Source organism: Eurosta solidaginis, chromosome 5 (assembly GCF_040869045.1).
Source record: "Eurosta solidaginis isolate ZX-2024a chromosome 5, ASM4086904v1, whole genome shotgun sequence".
Classification (NCBI taxonomy): Eukaryota; Metazoa; Arthropoda; class Insecta; order Diptera; family Tephritidae; genus Eurosta; species Eurosta solidaginis.
The window spans coordinates 66,336,734-66,355,069 of record NC_090323.1 but is presented as its reverse complement, the minus strand read 5'-3'; the positions used below and the strand labels follow the sequence as shown (position 1 = coordinate 66,355,069).

Here is an 18,336-nt window from a genome sequence, read left to right as displayed (position 1 = left end):
AAGTTAGTGAATAGCACAATCGATAAGGCAAGCGACAAAATCGTTAATTAAAATCTCGACAAATCGCATCGTTATAAGTTAGTGAATTCCGCTGCAGGGTTGACTCTAGAATGCGTTTGTACAATATGGGTATCAAACGAAAGGTGTTAATAAGTGTTTTAAAAGGGAGTGGGCCTTAGTTCTATGGGTGGACGCCTTTTCGGGATATCGCCATAAACGTGGATCAGGGGTGACTCTAGAATGCGTTTGTACAATATGGGTGTCAAATGAAAGGCGTTAATGAGTATTTTAAAAGGGCGTAGGTATAGGTGGACGCCTTTTCGAGATATCGCCATAAAGGTGGACCAGGGGTGACTCTAGAATTTGTTTGTACGATATGGGTATCAAATGAAAGCCGTTAATGAGTATTTTAAAAGGGAGTGGGCCTTAGTTCCATAGGTGGATGCCTTTTCGAGATATCGCCATAAAGGTGGGCTAGGGGTGACTCTAGATTTTTTTTGTACGATATGGGTATCAAATGAAAGGTGTTAATGAGTATTTTAAAAGGAGTGGGCCTTAGTTCTATATGTGGACGCCTTTCGAGATATCGCCATAAACGTGGACCAGGGTGACTCTAGAATGTGTTTGTGCGATATGGGTATCAAATTAAAGGTATTAATGAGGGTTTTAAAAGGGAGTGGCCCTTAGTTGTATATGTGAAGGCGTTTTCGAGATATCGACCAAAATGTGGACCAGGGTGATCCAGAACTTCATCTGTCGGGTACCGCTAATTTATTTATATATGTAATACCACGAACAGTATTCTTTCCAAGATTCCAAGGGCTTTTGATTTCGCCCTGCAAAACTTTTTCATTTTCTTCTACTTAATATGGTAGGTGTCACACCCATTTTACCAAGTTTTTTTCTAGAGTTATATTTTGCGTCAATACACCAATACAATTACCATGTTTCATCCCTTTTTTCGTATTTGGTATATAATTATGGCATTTTTTTAATTTTTCGTAATATTCGATATCGAAAAAGTGGGCGTGGTCATAGTCGGATTTCGACCATTTTTTACACCAATACAAAGTGAGTTCAGATAAATACGTGAACTGAGTTTAGTAAAGATATATCGATTTTTGCTCAAGTTATCGTGTTAAAGGCCGAGCGGAATGACAGACGGTCGACTGTGTATAAAAACTGGGCGCGGCTTCAACCGATTTCGCCCTTTTTCACAGAAAACAGTTATCGTCCTAGAATCTAAGCCTCTACCAAATTTCACAAGGATTGGAAAATTTTTGTTCGACTTATGGCATTAAAAGTATCCTAGACAAATTAAATGAAAAAGGGCGGAGCCACGCCCATTTTGAAAATTTCTTTTATTTTCGTATTTTGTTGCACCATATCATTACTGGAGTTGAATATTGGCATAATTTACTTATATACTGTAAAGATATTAACTTTTTTTTTTTAATTTGAATTAAAAAAAAAAAATTTTTTTTAAAAGTGGGCGTGGTCGTTCTCCGATTTTGCTAATTTTTAGTAAGCAGACATATAGTAATAAGAGTAACGTTCGTGCCAAATTTCATCATGATATCTTCAACGACTACCAAATAACAGCTTGCAAAACTTCTAAATTACCTTCTTTTAAAAGTGGGCGGTGCCACGCCCATTGTCCAAAATTTTACTTTTTTTCTATTCTGCGTCATAAGTTCAACTAACTTACCAAATTTCATCGCTTAATCCGTATTTGGTAATGAATTATCGCACTTTTTCTATTTTTCGAAATTTTCGATATCGAAAAAGTGGGCGTGGTTATTGTCCGATATCGTTCATTTTAAATAGCGATCTGAGATAAGTGCCCAGGAACCTACATACCAAATTTCATCAAGATACCTCAAAATTTACTCAAGTTATCGTGTTAACGGACAGACGGACGGACGGACGGACGGACATGGCTCAATCGAATTTTTTTTCGATACTGATGATTTTGATATATGGAAGTCTATATCCATCTCGATTCCTTTATACCTGTACAACCAACCGTTATCCAATCAAAGTTAATATACTCTGTGAGCTCTGCTCAACTGAGTATAAAAAAAGATACAAATTCAAAGAATTAATAAAATAAAATACTCGAATTGGATTTTGTTTGAGCCCTGCCATCAACATTCATATAATTGTATATCTTTCGGCAAAAGGTAACTAATTCGCAGAGCTGTAAAAAGATTGAATAAATTGAGTGTGCATTCTCTCATTATTATTTTAAAAATTGTGATTTTTTGGTTGCATATTATAAATCTCCATTCCTGAATGGCTTAAAATACTTTAACTCAAAACCAAAGTGTGTGTTATTGAATTGTAAAATATAGTTCAATATAGAATGTGAATGTAGGAACCATTTCCAATCTTTAATGAATGTAAACTTGAATTTATATGTTAAATCAATTTAGGAGTTAGGTGCAAAAAAGGCGTAACGCTGGTCAATAGAAATAATAGCCCATCTAATTATTCAAGTAGTTTCTTATAAAACTAGAAAGTCTTAAATCATCTTCATGGTGTCCAAAGATAAGACATGCAAGGAATAGTGGCTTCATAGCAAATTTTGTATACTTTCTAATTGGGTTGATTTTTCTTTCATTAATCGTGTATGATCAAAAAATTCTTTGGCTCTTTTGAGTTGATCGGGTTCCTTGTTAGGTATATCTCGCGGATAACTTACTTATATAAAAGCATAGGGCTCTTTATTATATAAAGTATTCCAAAAAGATGAAGATATGGTCGATTTTTTGCTGAAACTTCGCAAAGACAATCTATTGCTTTCTTGCTATATGTCAAAATGTTACTATATATCCTAGTTATTTTGCTATTTTTGTAAAATGGATTTTGTAAATGAACACATTGTGCTGTGACCAAATAGAATAAATTTTGGATATTTTTTGTCGATAATATAACAACAAAAGCAGAGTTTAAGTCATTTAAATTCATCAAAGTACATATGTCTTCCGGCGATTTCGTTGGAGCTTCTTAATTCGGAGAATTTCAATAAAATTATATCCATGTCCATGGCATCGTCCTACAGCGATTAAGATTCTTTCATTGGTAGAAAATCTTCAGAGGTTATTAATTTCCCTCCCCACAAAGAGATTGAGTGGCTCCATCGGACTACAGTTTTTTTTACAGCTGACCTTTTGACAGTCTTTGGCGGGATATAAACGCTGGACCCGAGTGATTGAGAAGGACCATTAGTCTATCTGTCTATTTGCACGGCATTGGTAAAAGATTGAAATTGCTTTGGAAGGTTGAATTCTATCTTACTTGAGCAGATTTTGTATTCAAAGTCAATTTCCTTTGTTATCAAAAAAGCACCAACTACCTATAGAGCCTATGTTAATTGGCTACAAACTATTGTTTTTAGTAGAATATTTTTCTTAGCTACTGCAATTTTCAAACCCAAAAAACAGTATAGACCCTGAATGTGACCATATACCGCTAAGAAAAATGTATGAACGAACTTCTACTAAGAGTTTTTATAATGAATAGCCTTTTCTTCAACTGTTTAATCACCAATTAAAAACATTCAAATGTAGGTTAGTAATTTTTCATGGAAGTACCTTTTATAGGGCACATTGGCAACACTTATTAAGAACGATTAATATTTTCGGAACAGGGATGTTGAAATATTTGTTATTTGCTTTTTTATTATTAAATTTTTAGGACAATTTCAATAAAAATACTTCTTTGTGCTTTATTACCATTTAAATAACGAAAAAATGGTCATCACGGTCAATAATTAAATTTGTGTGTTGATATTTTAAAGTATCTTTAATTAAATGCAACAATATGATATTTGAGCGGGTTTTTTGCTAGTACGACATTTTTCATAATTAATTGGTACTAGAAAAGTGTGTGCACACTCAGGAAAGGCTGCATTCAGGTGAGTGCTTATTCTGTTTGGAAACAATTTTGTGTTTCATTCAGTTACTTCATTCTTTCTTCGAATGAGTTCAGGAGTGCAGTATTTTCTTCCTTTACTGAATGAAGAATGGGTTAACTTTTAAGCCACATTCCTTAACAAGGAATGAATTACTGAAGAAACAGCATTGATGATTTAAAATTTCAAATGATTGTACAGTTTTACAGCTCTGCTAATTCGATAGGTTTTGTAATTAATATGGCTAGTTTTTTGAACTTATATTTCGAAGCCGGTTGTTCAAACTTGCAGAACTTTTTACCTCAAGTTTAATTTTGAATTTATCTTAAAATTGTTTATTATAATGATATTTAGTCCAATCGAATCTTGTTTTCAGTTGGTACGATTATTCTTGTCTTAATTATCGTTTCATGTAGTAAATTGCCAGACATTTAATAGCTAATATACTTTGTAATTATTTCAATATGTGTTTATGCATATGTAATCGTGTTTAATTTTAGGTATTTGATACGATCTGTATTGTTACTTAGCATACGCCATTTTGCACTGTTTTAAAATAACAGATATCTTGATAGCCATATATATTCGTATTCAACTGCAATTTTGATTTGTTTTTTTGTATATTTCGTAATCGTAACACATCCTACACAACTATTTTTAGTTAAAAACACTGTACTTTAATACATGTTATAATGTTTTGTTTTAATATCTATATACTCATGTATGTACAAAAAACAATTTTAATTTATAACCAATGGAACAATTTGTGGCCAAGTTCTGCCTCATTTTTCTTATATCCTTATAAATAATAAGTGTCTATAGGTAGTGCTGTTCCGATTATACTCGATAACTGTATTCATTTAAAAAATAAAAAGTCGATATCGATGAAAAGTACACGCGTCAGATATTTTCAGATAAGTAGTAACAAAAATGGTAGAAGCGATGACTGAGTTACACTAATACTGTGCCTACGGTTCTTGAGAAAAGTATTCGAGTATTCACTAGTATTTACTCGTATCCGAACAACACTATCTATATGCACTCTCTCACATCATTATGAGCTCAGCTCTTTCGCGCCCATACGCCACCACAAAATAATTCCAATTACTTATTACTCATACATTCGTCTCGATTCGATACGAGCTTGGCTCTTTGACTAGACCACGTTTTTCCAATATTGCACTATCGACACTTATTCGCCTTAATTTCGTCGCTGCCGCGTTGCTTGGACGCATTTTGAGCGCATCACCTTTTTGCTTGGATACATCGTGATCGCTTTCGCTTTCATCGGCGAATTGTATATCGTCTAAACTAAGTAGACCAATGCACGATTTTTGTGAAGTTTCTTTCTCTACCGCAGTTTCCTTTTCTACATACGAACCAGTCATGGACTCTGCCATGGAGTCGGTTATAGAATTGACCAATGCATCGGGGATTTTGGGTGAGCTGCATGGTGTGGTATGCGTTGAGTCTGCGTCCTCATCTTGAATTGTTGGAGACCTACATATATTCCGTGCAGATATTGTACCACTTAAACGATGCAAAGGAATGTTATCATCATCTCCGTTTCGCAACGATGACGTTGACTTCGATTGTTGTTTCACTTGACGACGCTGCTTTCGTGAAAAATATGGCGTTGGTTGTTTGCTGCCAGCACCTGCCGCTTTAGCTCGCAGTATGCGACTGTTCTTAGCGTTCATTTCAGTTGTAGGAGATGTTGCCTTCGATTGGAGATTGCTACTCAAAGGTGACAGTTCGTCTGAGGAGGGTGTTGTATTGCTGGTGGTATTAGTACTCGATTCTGTGTTGCTGCGCGCACTTAAATAATGACCATATCGTGGCATTTTGATTTCTTCATACAGCGGTTCAATCTCGTTGGGCTCATCAGTGGGCTCGGGTGTTTTATCATCTTCGTCACACAATGTAGCCACATCTGAGATTACCTCTAGCGGTGGTACCCATATAAGTTGCGCGGGGTCCATACCCAAATAAGAGCCTGGCGCAGCGCCAGCATTTATCACATTGTAATCGTAATAGTCAAGTTCGAGTTCCTCCTGATTTCCAAGCGAGAACTCTGAGCCCGGACGTGCTAGTAACTTTTTACGATTTTGTTTCTCCTTACTTTCCTTGGGATTTGTGGTACGTATTGTTGCTGTGCTGACCACGCTCGCTGCAGGTGAATAACAACCCTGAAAATATAATAAATTTACACAATGTGAGTCAAGATGTGCTAAATAAATATATATGTAAATGAAGAAGTCAGGTAACCTTTAGCTTTCAAAACTCACATTTGTCAACGATGCACTCGCACAACGTGCCACGTATTCACGTAATGACGAACGCAGCGAATCACGATCGCTGAGCGGTGTCTCGTCCAGGCGTTGTGTTGAGAGCGGCATCAGTGTGCCCGAAGGGCCGTAACGATTGAAGCGGCTTGAGTGTGTGATTGGTGGACTAGCGCATATCGAACTCATGCCCGATGAAATAATCGATTCAGTATCTTTGCCGCTGTTCTTGCGTGTCAATGTACCACTATAAATTCCACTCGTCTCACCAGCAGCTGTGGTTGAGCCAACAGCCTTATCCAACGAAGGCGAACGGCTAAGGCCGCTAACTGACTCAGGCGACTTACAAATTTCGTTGCGCAAAGTGACAACAGAATCTTTGCTGCCACGTTCCTCGTCGCTGCAGAAAATAAATGAATGCAAAAAGAAAAAACATTTGACTTTTATAATTTTTTTTCGTGTGCCCAACACTCACCATTTTACCATGCGTGTCGTCGTTTGTGCATCTTCTTCTTCTTCTTCGGGGTCATTAAAATCTGTTTCCCGTGCCAAATTCTCAGCATCTATACTCTCCCGCAATATGGAGTGACGTAACTGATGTTTCGGCCGCATTTTTACCAAATAAATGACCTCCGATAGTAATGTAGTAGTTGAAATGGCGCGTGATGGCGGACCATGCAAAGAGCTCATGGATGCGCGTGGTGTATGCAAACGGGAGCCCTCATCACGGCGGCGGGCTACTGCCAAATGATACTTGCGATAACGGACAACATATTGTGCGCCTAAAGTATGTGTTAAAAAAAGGAGATAAAATAGAGTGCAATAAAAATGCTTTAGTTCGTCCTTTATTACTTTTCTTTTATTTAGGTATACAGCCAGTAGCCTTAAGCGCAAATGCCACTCAAGAACATTCAAGAAAGACGACAAGTTTTCCAAAGTGAAATTTACCTTTCGCAGTTTAACTGCCGCATTATGCGGCAGTTACTCACCATTGTACAGGTTTACAAGTATGATATGTATGAGAGGGAAACAATTTCTTTCCCTTTCTAACACACGGCAGTTTGACACTTCGGTCAGTGTCAAACTAGCGTGGAACCCAATGGAACCTGCGTGGAACATGAGTTTTGACACTGAAGGAAGTGTCAAAATTACCTGGGTTGCTTCGTCGAAAGCGACACAGGGAAGCAAAAAAGGGATCGGAATATCAGATATGGGTTGCTGTGATGGTAAATTTCTTTTAACGAATTTAGTAGGAAATTTTAAGTGCACCCATGTGGGTCCTTCAGAAAATTATAAAAAAGTCTTCAATTGGGGTATCTGAGGACGCGTAGTTATTTCAGTATTAAGAATACAAACACGGGAGTTAAGTTTTTCTACCCGTTCAAAAGTTCTCCGCGAAAAACAGTTTGAAACCGAGGTCGACTGCAATAACCCGTCCAAAAAAGCGGAAAGAAAAATGAATAGACGCGTTTTGTCCTGTTGTCAATAGTCCGAAGAGAAAAAGTATTCGAATTATTGGAAGCGAGGCAAAAACGCGTCTGTTAATACCTCCCCCGACGGTTTTGGTCGTGTTTTAGCAATCGTCCCCGTAAAAAAGTATCACAATTTGTTAATTAAAATTGTCCGAAATATAGTTATTAAAGAGAGATGTAATTAAGTGCTCGTTTGAAAGTAAATAAGTATATTTCTTTGTAATATAAGAAAAAAAAATTTTAAGCAGTTTTCGATAGCAGCTACTAAACTTTGTTTGGTCCTAAGAAGTACAACAGTGCCAAATAGCATCCACAAAAAAAACGAACAAGAACAAGCATTTTATCAGATGAGCGTGGCTGTGTATGTGCGTGCTGCTACATATCCTACTTGTAGACCTGTACAATGGTTACTCACGAACGTACGTACCAAAAACGTGTCAGCTGACACGACCTATCTTAAAGCCAAATTAAACTTCCTTAACCCTAACGCCATAGTCGTAACCATACCCATATCCATAACCATCTCAATGTGATCGACTAATGGTGCCTTAACCTAAAAATCGTGAAAATTTCATAAAAATGATGAAAACGCAAAAAATTACAAACATATTCCACAAAAAATAAGTATCTTAGTCATAACGTATCCAAAACAATGAAGAAAATCTAAAAAAAGTTATTAAATTCACCAACTCAAATATTTTTAGTTTATGGATATGGCGAGAAACCAAAAACCAATTGATTGGCTATGGCGTTAGCGTTATGGTATGGCACCATTAATCGATTACATTCCTTTTCATAAGGTAGGTTCGATCAGCTGATTTATCTGGTTATGGCTTTATGGTTATAAGTCACCATTAATTCGCCCTTTATGAGTGTGCAATGTAAACGAAAACTCACCGACGTGCAACGCCCGCACGTACGTAGCCCGGAACGTAGAAATCAAAACAATTTGGATTTTTTCCGTAAGAACGTGTCAGCTGATCGCTATCTCACTAGACAGAGTTGCCTAGTAAACTTTTGTGCGATAATTTTTGACCGTTTGCAGTTTTATGCAAAAACACCTAATTAAAGTTTGAAAAATTGTGAAAATAATTCGAAATAATTTCGTAAAAGTGCAGATTATAAATATGTAATCTATTTATATTTATCTAATATTAATTCCAGCCTTTTGCAACATCAAAAATTAAATTGGAAAAAGTTGATGTTTCCATAAGCATGCATGCAAAATGGTCAATGGCAACAGTGCTTATCTGTAAACAATACACACACAAATATGTTATGTACATGTACACAGACGCACACATTGATTCCTACGGGCTTGAGGGTTCGGTCAAACGTGTTTCGTACGACAAACGTCCGTACGTACGGCACACGTCGGTGGGTAATTGCCGCTTTACTCACGAACGTACGTACCAAAAACGTGTCAGCTGACACGACCTATCTTATGAGTGCACGATGTAAACGAAAACTCACCGACGTGCAACGCCCGTACGTACGTAGCCCGGAACGTAGAAATCAAAACAATTTTGATTTTTTTCCGTAAGAACGTGTCAGCTGATCGCTCTCTCACTAGACAGAGTTGCCTAGTAAACTTTTGTGCGCTAATTTTTGACCGTTTTCAATTTTATGCAAAAACACCTAATTAAAGTTTGAAAAATTGTGAAAATAATTCGAAATAATTATGTAAAACTGCTGATTATAAATATGTAATCTCTTTATACTTATTTAATATGTATTCCGGCCTTTTACAATATCAAAAATTAAATTGGAAAAAGTTGATGTTTCCATAAGCATACATGCAAAATGGTCAATGGCAACAGTGCTTATCTGTAAACAATACACACACAAATATGTTATGTACATGTACACAGACGCATACATTGATTCCTACGAGCTTGAGAGTTCGGTCAAACGTGCTTCGTACGACAAACGTCCTTACGTACGGCACACGTCGGTGGGTAACTACCGCATAAGGTTTAATACTGTTTTCACACAGAAACTTAATGATCTCATTTCACCTGCTAATGAAATCGTAAATTTTTTGCTTTCACACAGAAGTAACTGCTCGATTAGTATGAAGGATGAGACAGACAATCATGGCGGTACGATACAAGGTGGGAGCATGGTGACATACCTACAAACAAAAAAAATTCCATGTACTTGTAAATTCGATGGACAAATGTCAAAATCGTACTGCACCGGTAGTTGATGTATCAAATCAAATAAAAAAAAATGTTATAATCAGCTGTTCGATGCGGCCACCTTGTATCGTTGCGCCATGCAGACAATGACATTTGCTTTGACAAATGAAATTTTTAAGCACTGAACACACCAAAAACTAAGAAGGGGAAACGGAAGCGAAACGCTGCCAACAGAGTTGCATTGCGCTTTTGACTTCATAGGAATTCGATTAGCTACTAATGAAATAATAATAGATTCGAATTTTGTAGGGAAGATTGAGCTCAATAAGCGTCTTAATGTAGAAAATTGCCTTTATTATTCAATAAGCCGTCTGTGTGAAAATAGTATAAGACATTATCTGAAAATCTTTTGAAATATTCATACATATGTATTTATCTTAGGTAGTTGTAAACGATGAGAAAAGCTAATAATAGCTGCTTAAGCCATTGTAATATTACATTAAGATACGAAAAGAAAGTCATAGGAATATAGTAAAATCCTAAAATATCTTAGCAGTCAGCTAATACGTAAGCCAGAGTACAAATTAAACTTATTGGACGAGTGAAAGCGACATTAGAGTTGAAAAAAAAATGTTGATGTGCAGATATGTGAATAAAGGCGTATGTGTAAAAGATATTTTTAAGCTGCTGAAATTACGGAAATTAGGAAGTCACATACGATTAGAACCCCTGCAGTGAAAATGGGAGACAGTCACGCAAAGCACCATTTTCACACACAGCTTTAATGCCTACCACCGAACTAGTGCTAATCGAATGCAGCGACTATTTTAGACTACGGCTGAAACAGCCAAAAACGCATTCAAAAGGTGTGCAAAGGGGGGAAATTGCTATTTCGTAAGACACCACATAAAGTTGCAATTGAAGTTCAGAATTTTCAATTGAACTTTATGCTTGAAACAAAATGCCCTGACGCCACGAAATAAATGCGACGAACTTCGCCTCGTCAAAAATAGAATCCCCGTAATTACATGAAGGTGAAAGCGAACAGCGAAATTTACGCGACGTCGACGCCGCCGGGCGATGACGACAAACATCCCAAGGGTTGCTGCTGTTCAATTTTTTTAAGTATACAAAAAGAAAACATAATATCCAAAAACAAGATTTTTACTGCCAAAACATGTTGAAAAATTGGGAGGGATATCGAAAGACGTGTTTCGGTATCATTATTAATAAACCGCCAACTTTTGATTAATGTTATTAAAAACGAAAAGGTAATTAGCACAAACATTTGCTAAATTTTCGTTTTATCAATCAATGTTTTCAACTAACCTGGTACGTTCGCTGTCAAAAATTTAAACTCATCCAAGGTTATGGAAACGTACGTAACGTGCGCCGTATACACATAAACTGTATTTTTTAAATTAAAGGGTTATAATATTAATGTTCGCCCTCCGGATTAACACAGCTCTTAACATTTTGGGCGTGTTTTAGCCGTCAAGCAAAGAATTTAAAAAGTTTTAATTGTTTTCATCTTTATTTCTAAATAATGGCCACTCTGAATAAACAGCGTCAATTTCGCCCGGCATTGTAGTTTAAGTAGTCATCGCCCGACGCGGTGTATATCGAACTTTAATTGGAATTTTGTGAACTTCGATTGTAAATTTCTGCTCTAAAAATATAAATTCTGAGCTTAAATTTCAATTTCCTGAACTTTAATTAAAACTTTCTGACTAAAGCTGACAAGTGTTGTGCTGAACAAAAAAAAAAAAATAAATAAATCGGCCGAGCTTCTCTCCCGATTTGCGTCTGGCTCCTTTTAACCCTAGTGCGGCCGACGAGTCACCGGGGTGACTTTTTCATATTGTCACGCCACATAATTACATCCTTGCGTTTTCCATATATCTACAACACTCTACCCTGTTGGCGTGGGTATATGAACGAAGATATACGAACAACAATAGTTGAACACGAGCGGCGCGAGAAAGAACATTACATGAACTTTACAAAAAATATACTCTGTACTAACTTAATCTTATATTTTCAATATTACTTTTCTAATTATAATAATCTCTATATATATATAAATCCGGTGTATTTAAAGTTACTTGGACGTCCTCATGTAAGTAATAACGCTCATAGTAATAGAGCGACGGTAAAATACTCTGTGAACGTATAAATTAAATGCCATCCTGCGTCAGTTCAGAAGTGAGAGTAATTAAACGCCTACATAAATGTTGCGTGAAATAATTCGGAAAAGCTAAAAGCTGAAATTTATATATTAAAAAGTGCGTGCATTGACGAAAAACAGCAAAGAAAAACGTTGCTGTATCAAATGTAAAAATCTAATATTCTACGAATACGATTGAGATTCAATATAACCTAACTTCTGTGAAAATTGGGGCTCCAGCGACATACGATTTGTCGCTAAGCTAAACGGCTGACATTTTAAATGGCAGCTTTGTAGTTTTACATCTTATTTGTGACGTCACAGGGACACGCAATATATGTATGTATACGTTCATCATCATCATCATCCTCCTCAACTCCTATTGGAGCATAGGGCCTCGACCACCGACTTAAATCTTATTCTGTTAGGTGCAGTTCTTGTGATGTCATTCCACGTATATCCTGCGTCTTCGAGTTCTTTATCCACAGTTCTGCGCCAAGTTTTCGCAGGTGCACCAGGTCGTCGGCTTCCTTTTGGATTCCATCGCAATGCTTGTCTGGCTATATTTACTGGAGGTCTTCTGAGAGTGTGACCAATCCACGACCATTTACGCTTGGTTATTTCTGTGGTAGCCTTAGGTTGATTTGTTCTAGACCATAAGTCGTCATTTGAAATTCTTTCCGGCCATCGAATTTTCAGGATTCGGCGCAGACATTTATTAATAAAAACTTGTAGACGTTTCTGAATTGAAGTTGAGCTTTTCCACGTCTCGCAAGCATAAAACAGTACTGATTTAACATTCGAATTAAACAGTCGAAGCTTCGTTTTTAAAGATATTTGGCTGGACCTCCACACGTTTGCCAGTTGCCCAAAAACCATTCTTGCTTTGTTTATGCGAGACTGAACGTCCTCATCTGCACCGCTCTTATTTGAGACAATACTACCAAGATAAACAACGGACTCTACACCTTCGATTTCATTTTCGTCAACCGTAAGCGTCAATGGCCTTGATGAAATACTATAGCCGCATCTTATGACTTTGGTTTTCGCTGTATTGATGCTTAGTCCGGCCTCCATTGCATGTGTGTTGACAGCTTCTAAATTGTGTTGAAGGTCAGTACTTCTGTGGCTTAGCAGACAGACATCGTCTGCATATTCTAAATCCCCTAGTTGAGTGAAAGGCGTCCACTGTAAACCGTGTCCACCATTTTCTGCGTTCCTCATAATCTCGTCTAATGCCAAGATAAACAATAGCGGCGAGAGTATGCATCCCTGTCGCACCCCGCTTTTAATTTCGAAGGGTTCTGAGAGGCGCCCATCGTGACTGACCCGGCACTTAAATTCGGCATACATTGCCTTTATAATGTTGATTATTTTATTGGGCATCCCTCGTTTTCGTAGTATTTCCCAAATATATTTCCTGTCGAGACTATCAAAAGCCTTTTTAAAGTCGATAAAAAGTAAATAAGCTGATGTTCTGTATTCACAGCATTGTTCAACAATGATTCGGACGGTATTTATTAGATCAACACAGGATCGGTTTAGTCTAAAACCAAACTGATTTTCTCTTAGAGTTCCATACACCGCCTCTTGAATTCGGGACAGTAAGATCGTGGAGAACACTTTGCTAGGAATCGAGAGTAAGGTGATACCTCTGTAGTTGTTACAATCAGAGGTATCTCCCTTTTTTGCGACTTTTACAAGTATGCCTTCATTCCACTGACGAGGGTAGGATTCTTCTTCCCATACCTGACGGAAGATTGGAAGTAAGGTTTCAGCTGCGGTATCTGGATCTGCTATGAGGTATTCAGCATATATGTCATCAGTTCCTGGGGCCTTGCCCTTTTTTAAGGACTTGATTGCTGAAATTATTTCATTTTTCGTAGGGGGCGCGCTGTTTACCCCATTGAAGTGGGGTTGGCTGTTGTAGTTTGCAGCAATAGTGTTGGAATTTAAGGTCGCTTCACCTACAGGATTATTTAATACTTTCTTGAAGTGTTCCACCCATACACTCATTTGTTGTTCGCTTTCAGTAATAAGATTTCCGTTTAAGTCTTTTACTGGTTTTTGACCACTCCTGTATTTTCCGGTGAGTTCCCTACTAATCTCATAGAGTTCCCTCATATTATTTAATCTGGCTGCCGTTTCAGCTCGACTTGCTAATGTGTCAGCCCATTCCCTCTTGTCTTTTCTAGCAGACTTCTTAATTTGCTTGCATTTTTCTTTATACCTTGCGGATAACTGCCTTGCTTCCTCCGTGTCATTGTTGTTCGTCCGTCTGAGAAGCGATTCTTTAATTTTCCGCCGCTGTTCAATAAGTGTCCACGTATTATTTGTGAGCCATACTTTCTTTGCTTTGTTTTTGTGTCCAAGGATACTGCTACCAAGTTCTTGGTAGATATTATTAACGGAGTCTAGCCTGTCACCTGTACTACCACTCATGTTTACCTGTTCAACACGTTCGCGTACTGCGGCATTAAAGGCATTTTGATATTCTTCATGCTTTAGTTTCTCAATATCAATTTTCTTGCTAATTTTTGGAAGGTTTTTCTGTACTGCGGCTACCTTAAATCTGAAACTACCAGCTACAAGGTAGTGATCGCTACCAATATCTGCTCCTCTTTTAACGCGCACATCTAGCAAGGATGACCTCCATCTGCTGTTTATTAATACGTGATCAATTTGGTTATTAGTGCGTTGATCCGGAGACGTCCATGTTGTTTTGTGGACTAATTTATGTGGGAATAAGCTTCCACCGATCACCAGACCGTTTTCACAACAAAATTCTATAAGCCTACTACCATTGTCATTCCGGGTACCAGGCAGGCATGCTTAACGAACGAAACGATATCATTTCGTTACGATAATCAACGCTAATAAACGAAACGAAGTCAACAAATCGAAGTCACGTTAATTTGACGATCTTAACGTTAATAAACGAAACGAAGTGACTTCGTTCCGTTTATTAGCGTTGATTATCGTAACGAAATGATATCGTTTCGTTCGTTAAGCATGCCTGGTACCAGGGCTGTGTTTACCCATGTATATATCTAGACCATCATTGTCAGATCCAACTTTAGCATTAAAGTCGCCCAGAATAACACATATGTCCCCTTGATTAACGTGTGAATTTACGCAGCTGTTGAGCGTATCGAAAAATTCGTTTTTGATTTCGTCATTTTGGCTTTCTGTTGGTCCATAAACATTGATGATGACTAGTTTCCTTGCTCTAGTGCGGAGTTTAAGTATAATAATTCTGGGGCTTATCGGAACCCATTCAATAATACTCTCTCCTTCATTTCGGCCCGAGTATAGGAACGTTGTTCCTTGGTCATTTATTCGGCCATATCCTGTCCATCTGCACTCTTGTATGGCTAATATGTCTATTTTGTATCGGTGTATTTCCCTCCGTAGCTGTTCAAGCTTACCACTCTCATAGAGAGTTCGTACATTCCATGTACATATTTGTGTTTTATGCTTCATGCCGATTCTGTGATGTTTGTTACTTTCAGGAATATGATCTTGGTCGGTCGTTTCAGTTTCATTCATCCTAATATTAAAGCGTGAATTTGGCACCTCCACATCCGATGTGCCAGCTGCCGAATCAGAGGGATTTTGTCGCAAATGCTGGTTACCCCGTGGAGAATAGTTTCCGTTATCGTTTTGATCCATGCTAGAATATTATTTAAATTTCAATCAGCGAGTGATGAGTTCACAGATTGTTCGAAGCAGGCCGCTCCTTACATGGAGAACAGACGCCCACCTGCCGGCTACTCGGCTCCCAAGGAGGCGACAGGATTTTTTTTTTTTTTTTTTTTTTTTTGTACTTTGGTTTATTAACGAAGTGTCCTTCTGCGGCCTGTGTGGTCCGCGGGAGATATTTGATTTCTCTCCTACCACCCATATCTGGGAGGCATTCCCCTATCCGCCTCATGGGGACGCGCCCTCTAGGGATTTCAGGCTCCCCCGAATTGAATTTCAATTTCAACAAACGAAACAAATCATTGCCGTACAAATTCGATCGAGGAGATGTTTATGTATCTCTTTCTCGCGTAAAACTTATAATCGTGCTCGTGTTTAATTGCCGGTAAATCCAAAACGAAAAATCGATCAAAGAGAAAACGAAAACAAACGAAATCACTATTCTACGATAACACAAAAGCCATCTCTTTCGCACGTTAATATCCAAGTATCGGCGTGTTCCAATTAGAACAAGAAAAATGATCAAAACAAAACTAATAAAATGTCGCAAACGAATCTCACGTTAAAAGAGTTAAAGAAGCGATGTAAGAATGCTGGGTTGCCTACGTCTGGCACGAAAATCCAACTTCTTCAACGGTTGCAAAATAATGTCGATACCGCGAGTGATAGTGGAGGAGATGAGCAAACTACGATGGTGCAACGTTTATCTGCCTTCGAAAAAGAAATACAACAGTTAATAAGTGCGCAAACAAATCCAAACCAAAATACTAATACGAGATATAGTAGGAGTGCACACAATTTTCAATCAACGTTGTCGTCGTCGCCGATGGCAACAATATATACGTCTGCTTCTAACCTTCAACAGTTCGCTGCAACAACAACGTCTACTTCGAACGTTCAACATTTTGCAACAACATCGCCTACACGAGCGAATTTGATGCCACAGTGGCAGAGCGCCGAGCGGTTCGCTACTGCGCCACTGCATCAAATTCCAATGAGAAATGTTGTAATTCAAACAAGCGCACCATTCCCATTAAGCAATGGTTATTCGAATTCGCCGTATTATAATATTAAAGACATAGTAGAATTATTGCCGGAGTATAACCCAACGAGCGAAACGTCATTAAATTCGGTTCAATTTATAAAGCGTGTTGAAATGTTGAAAAATGCCTACGAATGGCATGAAAGTACAATAATTTTCGCAGTACAACAAAAGATGCGTGGATCAGCAAAATTGTGGATCGATTCACAACAATGTGCTTTCGTTAATTGGGCACAATTTGTAAACAAATTTTTGCATGACTTTCCGTGTTTAACTAATGAAGCGGATATTCATATTAAACTCTCTCGTTTGAAACGCGAACAAAACGAATCACCGGTCGAATATTTTTATAAAATGCTGGCGCTCGGTAACAAAGGTGGTTTATCGGAAACCAGTATTGCGCGACATATAATAAACGGAATAAATGATAATGACCTTAAACGGAAAATCTCAAACGAATACAAAAATTTTCAAGAATTGATAAGAGATATAATGAATTACAACGTATATAATGATATCAGCCATAGTGCTCAAAAATCAAAATTCGTACCAAACGTGACAAAGCCGGTAATAACAAATGTCAAACCATCACAAGTTCCTCCAAAGTCCAACCAAACACGTACAATTAGCAACTCAAAGTGTTTATTAGGGCATTTCGCTATTAAATGTCCCGAGCCAGAGAAGAAGTCGAGGTGCACGAATTGCCAGCGTACCACACATAAAAGTGACGAATGCCCTACTCTAAAAAAAATGAGTGTTAATAAAATTCGCGAATTAAATGAGGTCAAAAATTACGCAAATCGCGATGACGGCATTATTAAGAAAATCTATGTAAACGGAAATGATACAAAAGCTTTCGTTGACCCGGGTAGTACCCGTACTCTTGTGCGCAAAACATTTTCCGAACAAATAGCAAAGTATAAACCAGAAATAACACTGCTAAGAGGTTTTGGTGGTGCGGAATACGTTTTGACCCGTAAAATTAACGCAATACTTGTGATTGATAATGAAAAATTTGAAACCGATATGGTTGTTGTTAACGACGAGCTAATATCTGAAAACGTACTCCTTGGAAAGGATGTTATTTGTAGTTCTAACAAACGATTTATAATAGAAAATGTAGATTGCCGTGTCGAACAAATTCGAGATATAAGTGAACCACAAGATTTAACCGAAAACCAAAGAAATCAATTCGAATCGTTAATGTGCGAATTTCGTGGACTTTTTGCCAATAACATTAAAAATCTTGGAAAGTGCGGGCTATCGAAAATGAAAATTCAATTGAATAGTGATCAGCCAATTCAGCTGAAACCGTATCGCGTGCCTTTTTCGAAACGACCGATCATAACACATATAATTACGGAACTTTTAGAGAACAATATAATTCGACCAAGTGAATCACAATACGCGTCGCCGGTAGTACTAGTCGAAAAAAAGAACAACGAACATCGGTTGTGTGTTGACTATCGCTGTATAAATAAAATCACGTTAAAGCAACCTTTTCCTATGCCGAACATGGAAGAGCAGTTTGCCAAGCTCGCGGGAAATCGGTTTTTCACAACGCTCGATCTCCGTATGGGTTATCATCAGATCGAAATCGAAGAAACGTCG

The 18,336-nt window shown here is 37.7% G+C and overlaps 1 protein-coding gene across 14 annotated transcripts in view; it reads right to left on the bottom strand.

Moving 5' to 3' along the window:
* Positions 1 to 413: 413 nt before the first annotated feature.
* gogo (golden goal) overlaps positions 414 to 18,336 on the bottom strand; it is a 595,526-nt gene continuing 577,603 nt past the window's right edge. For all 14 annotated transcript variants that reach the window (XM_067791434.1, XM_067791433.1, XM_067791431.1 and 11 more), the window contains 3 exons: positions 6,677 to 6,983; positions 6,205 to 6,601; positions 414 to 6,105 (listed from right to left, as the gene is read on the bottom strand). In XM_067791434.1, the coding sequence (XP_067647535.1) occupies positions 5,032 to 6,105; positions 6,205 to 6,601; positions 6,677 to 6,983 (1,778 nt within the window). In that variant the 3' untranslated portion in view covers positions 414 to 5,031. The remainder of the gene's footprint in view (positions 6,106 to 6,204; positions 6,602 to 6,676; positions 6,984 to 18,336) is intronic.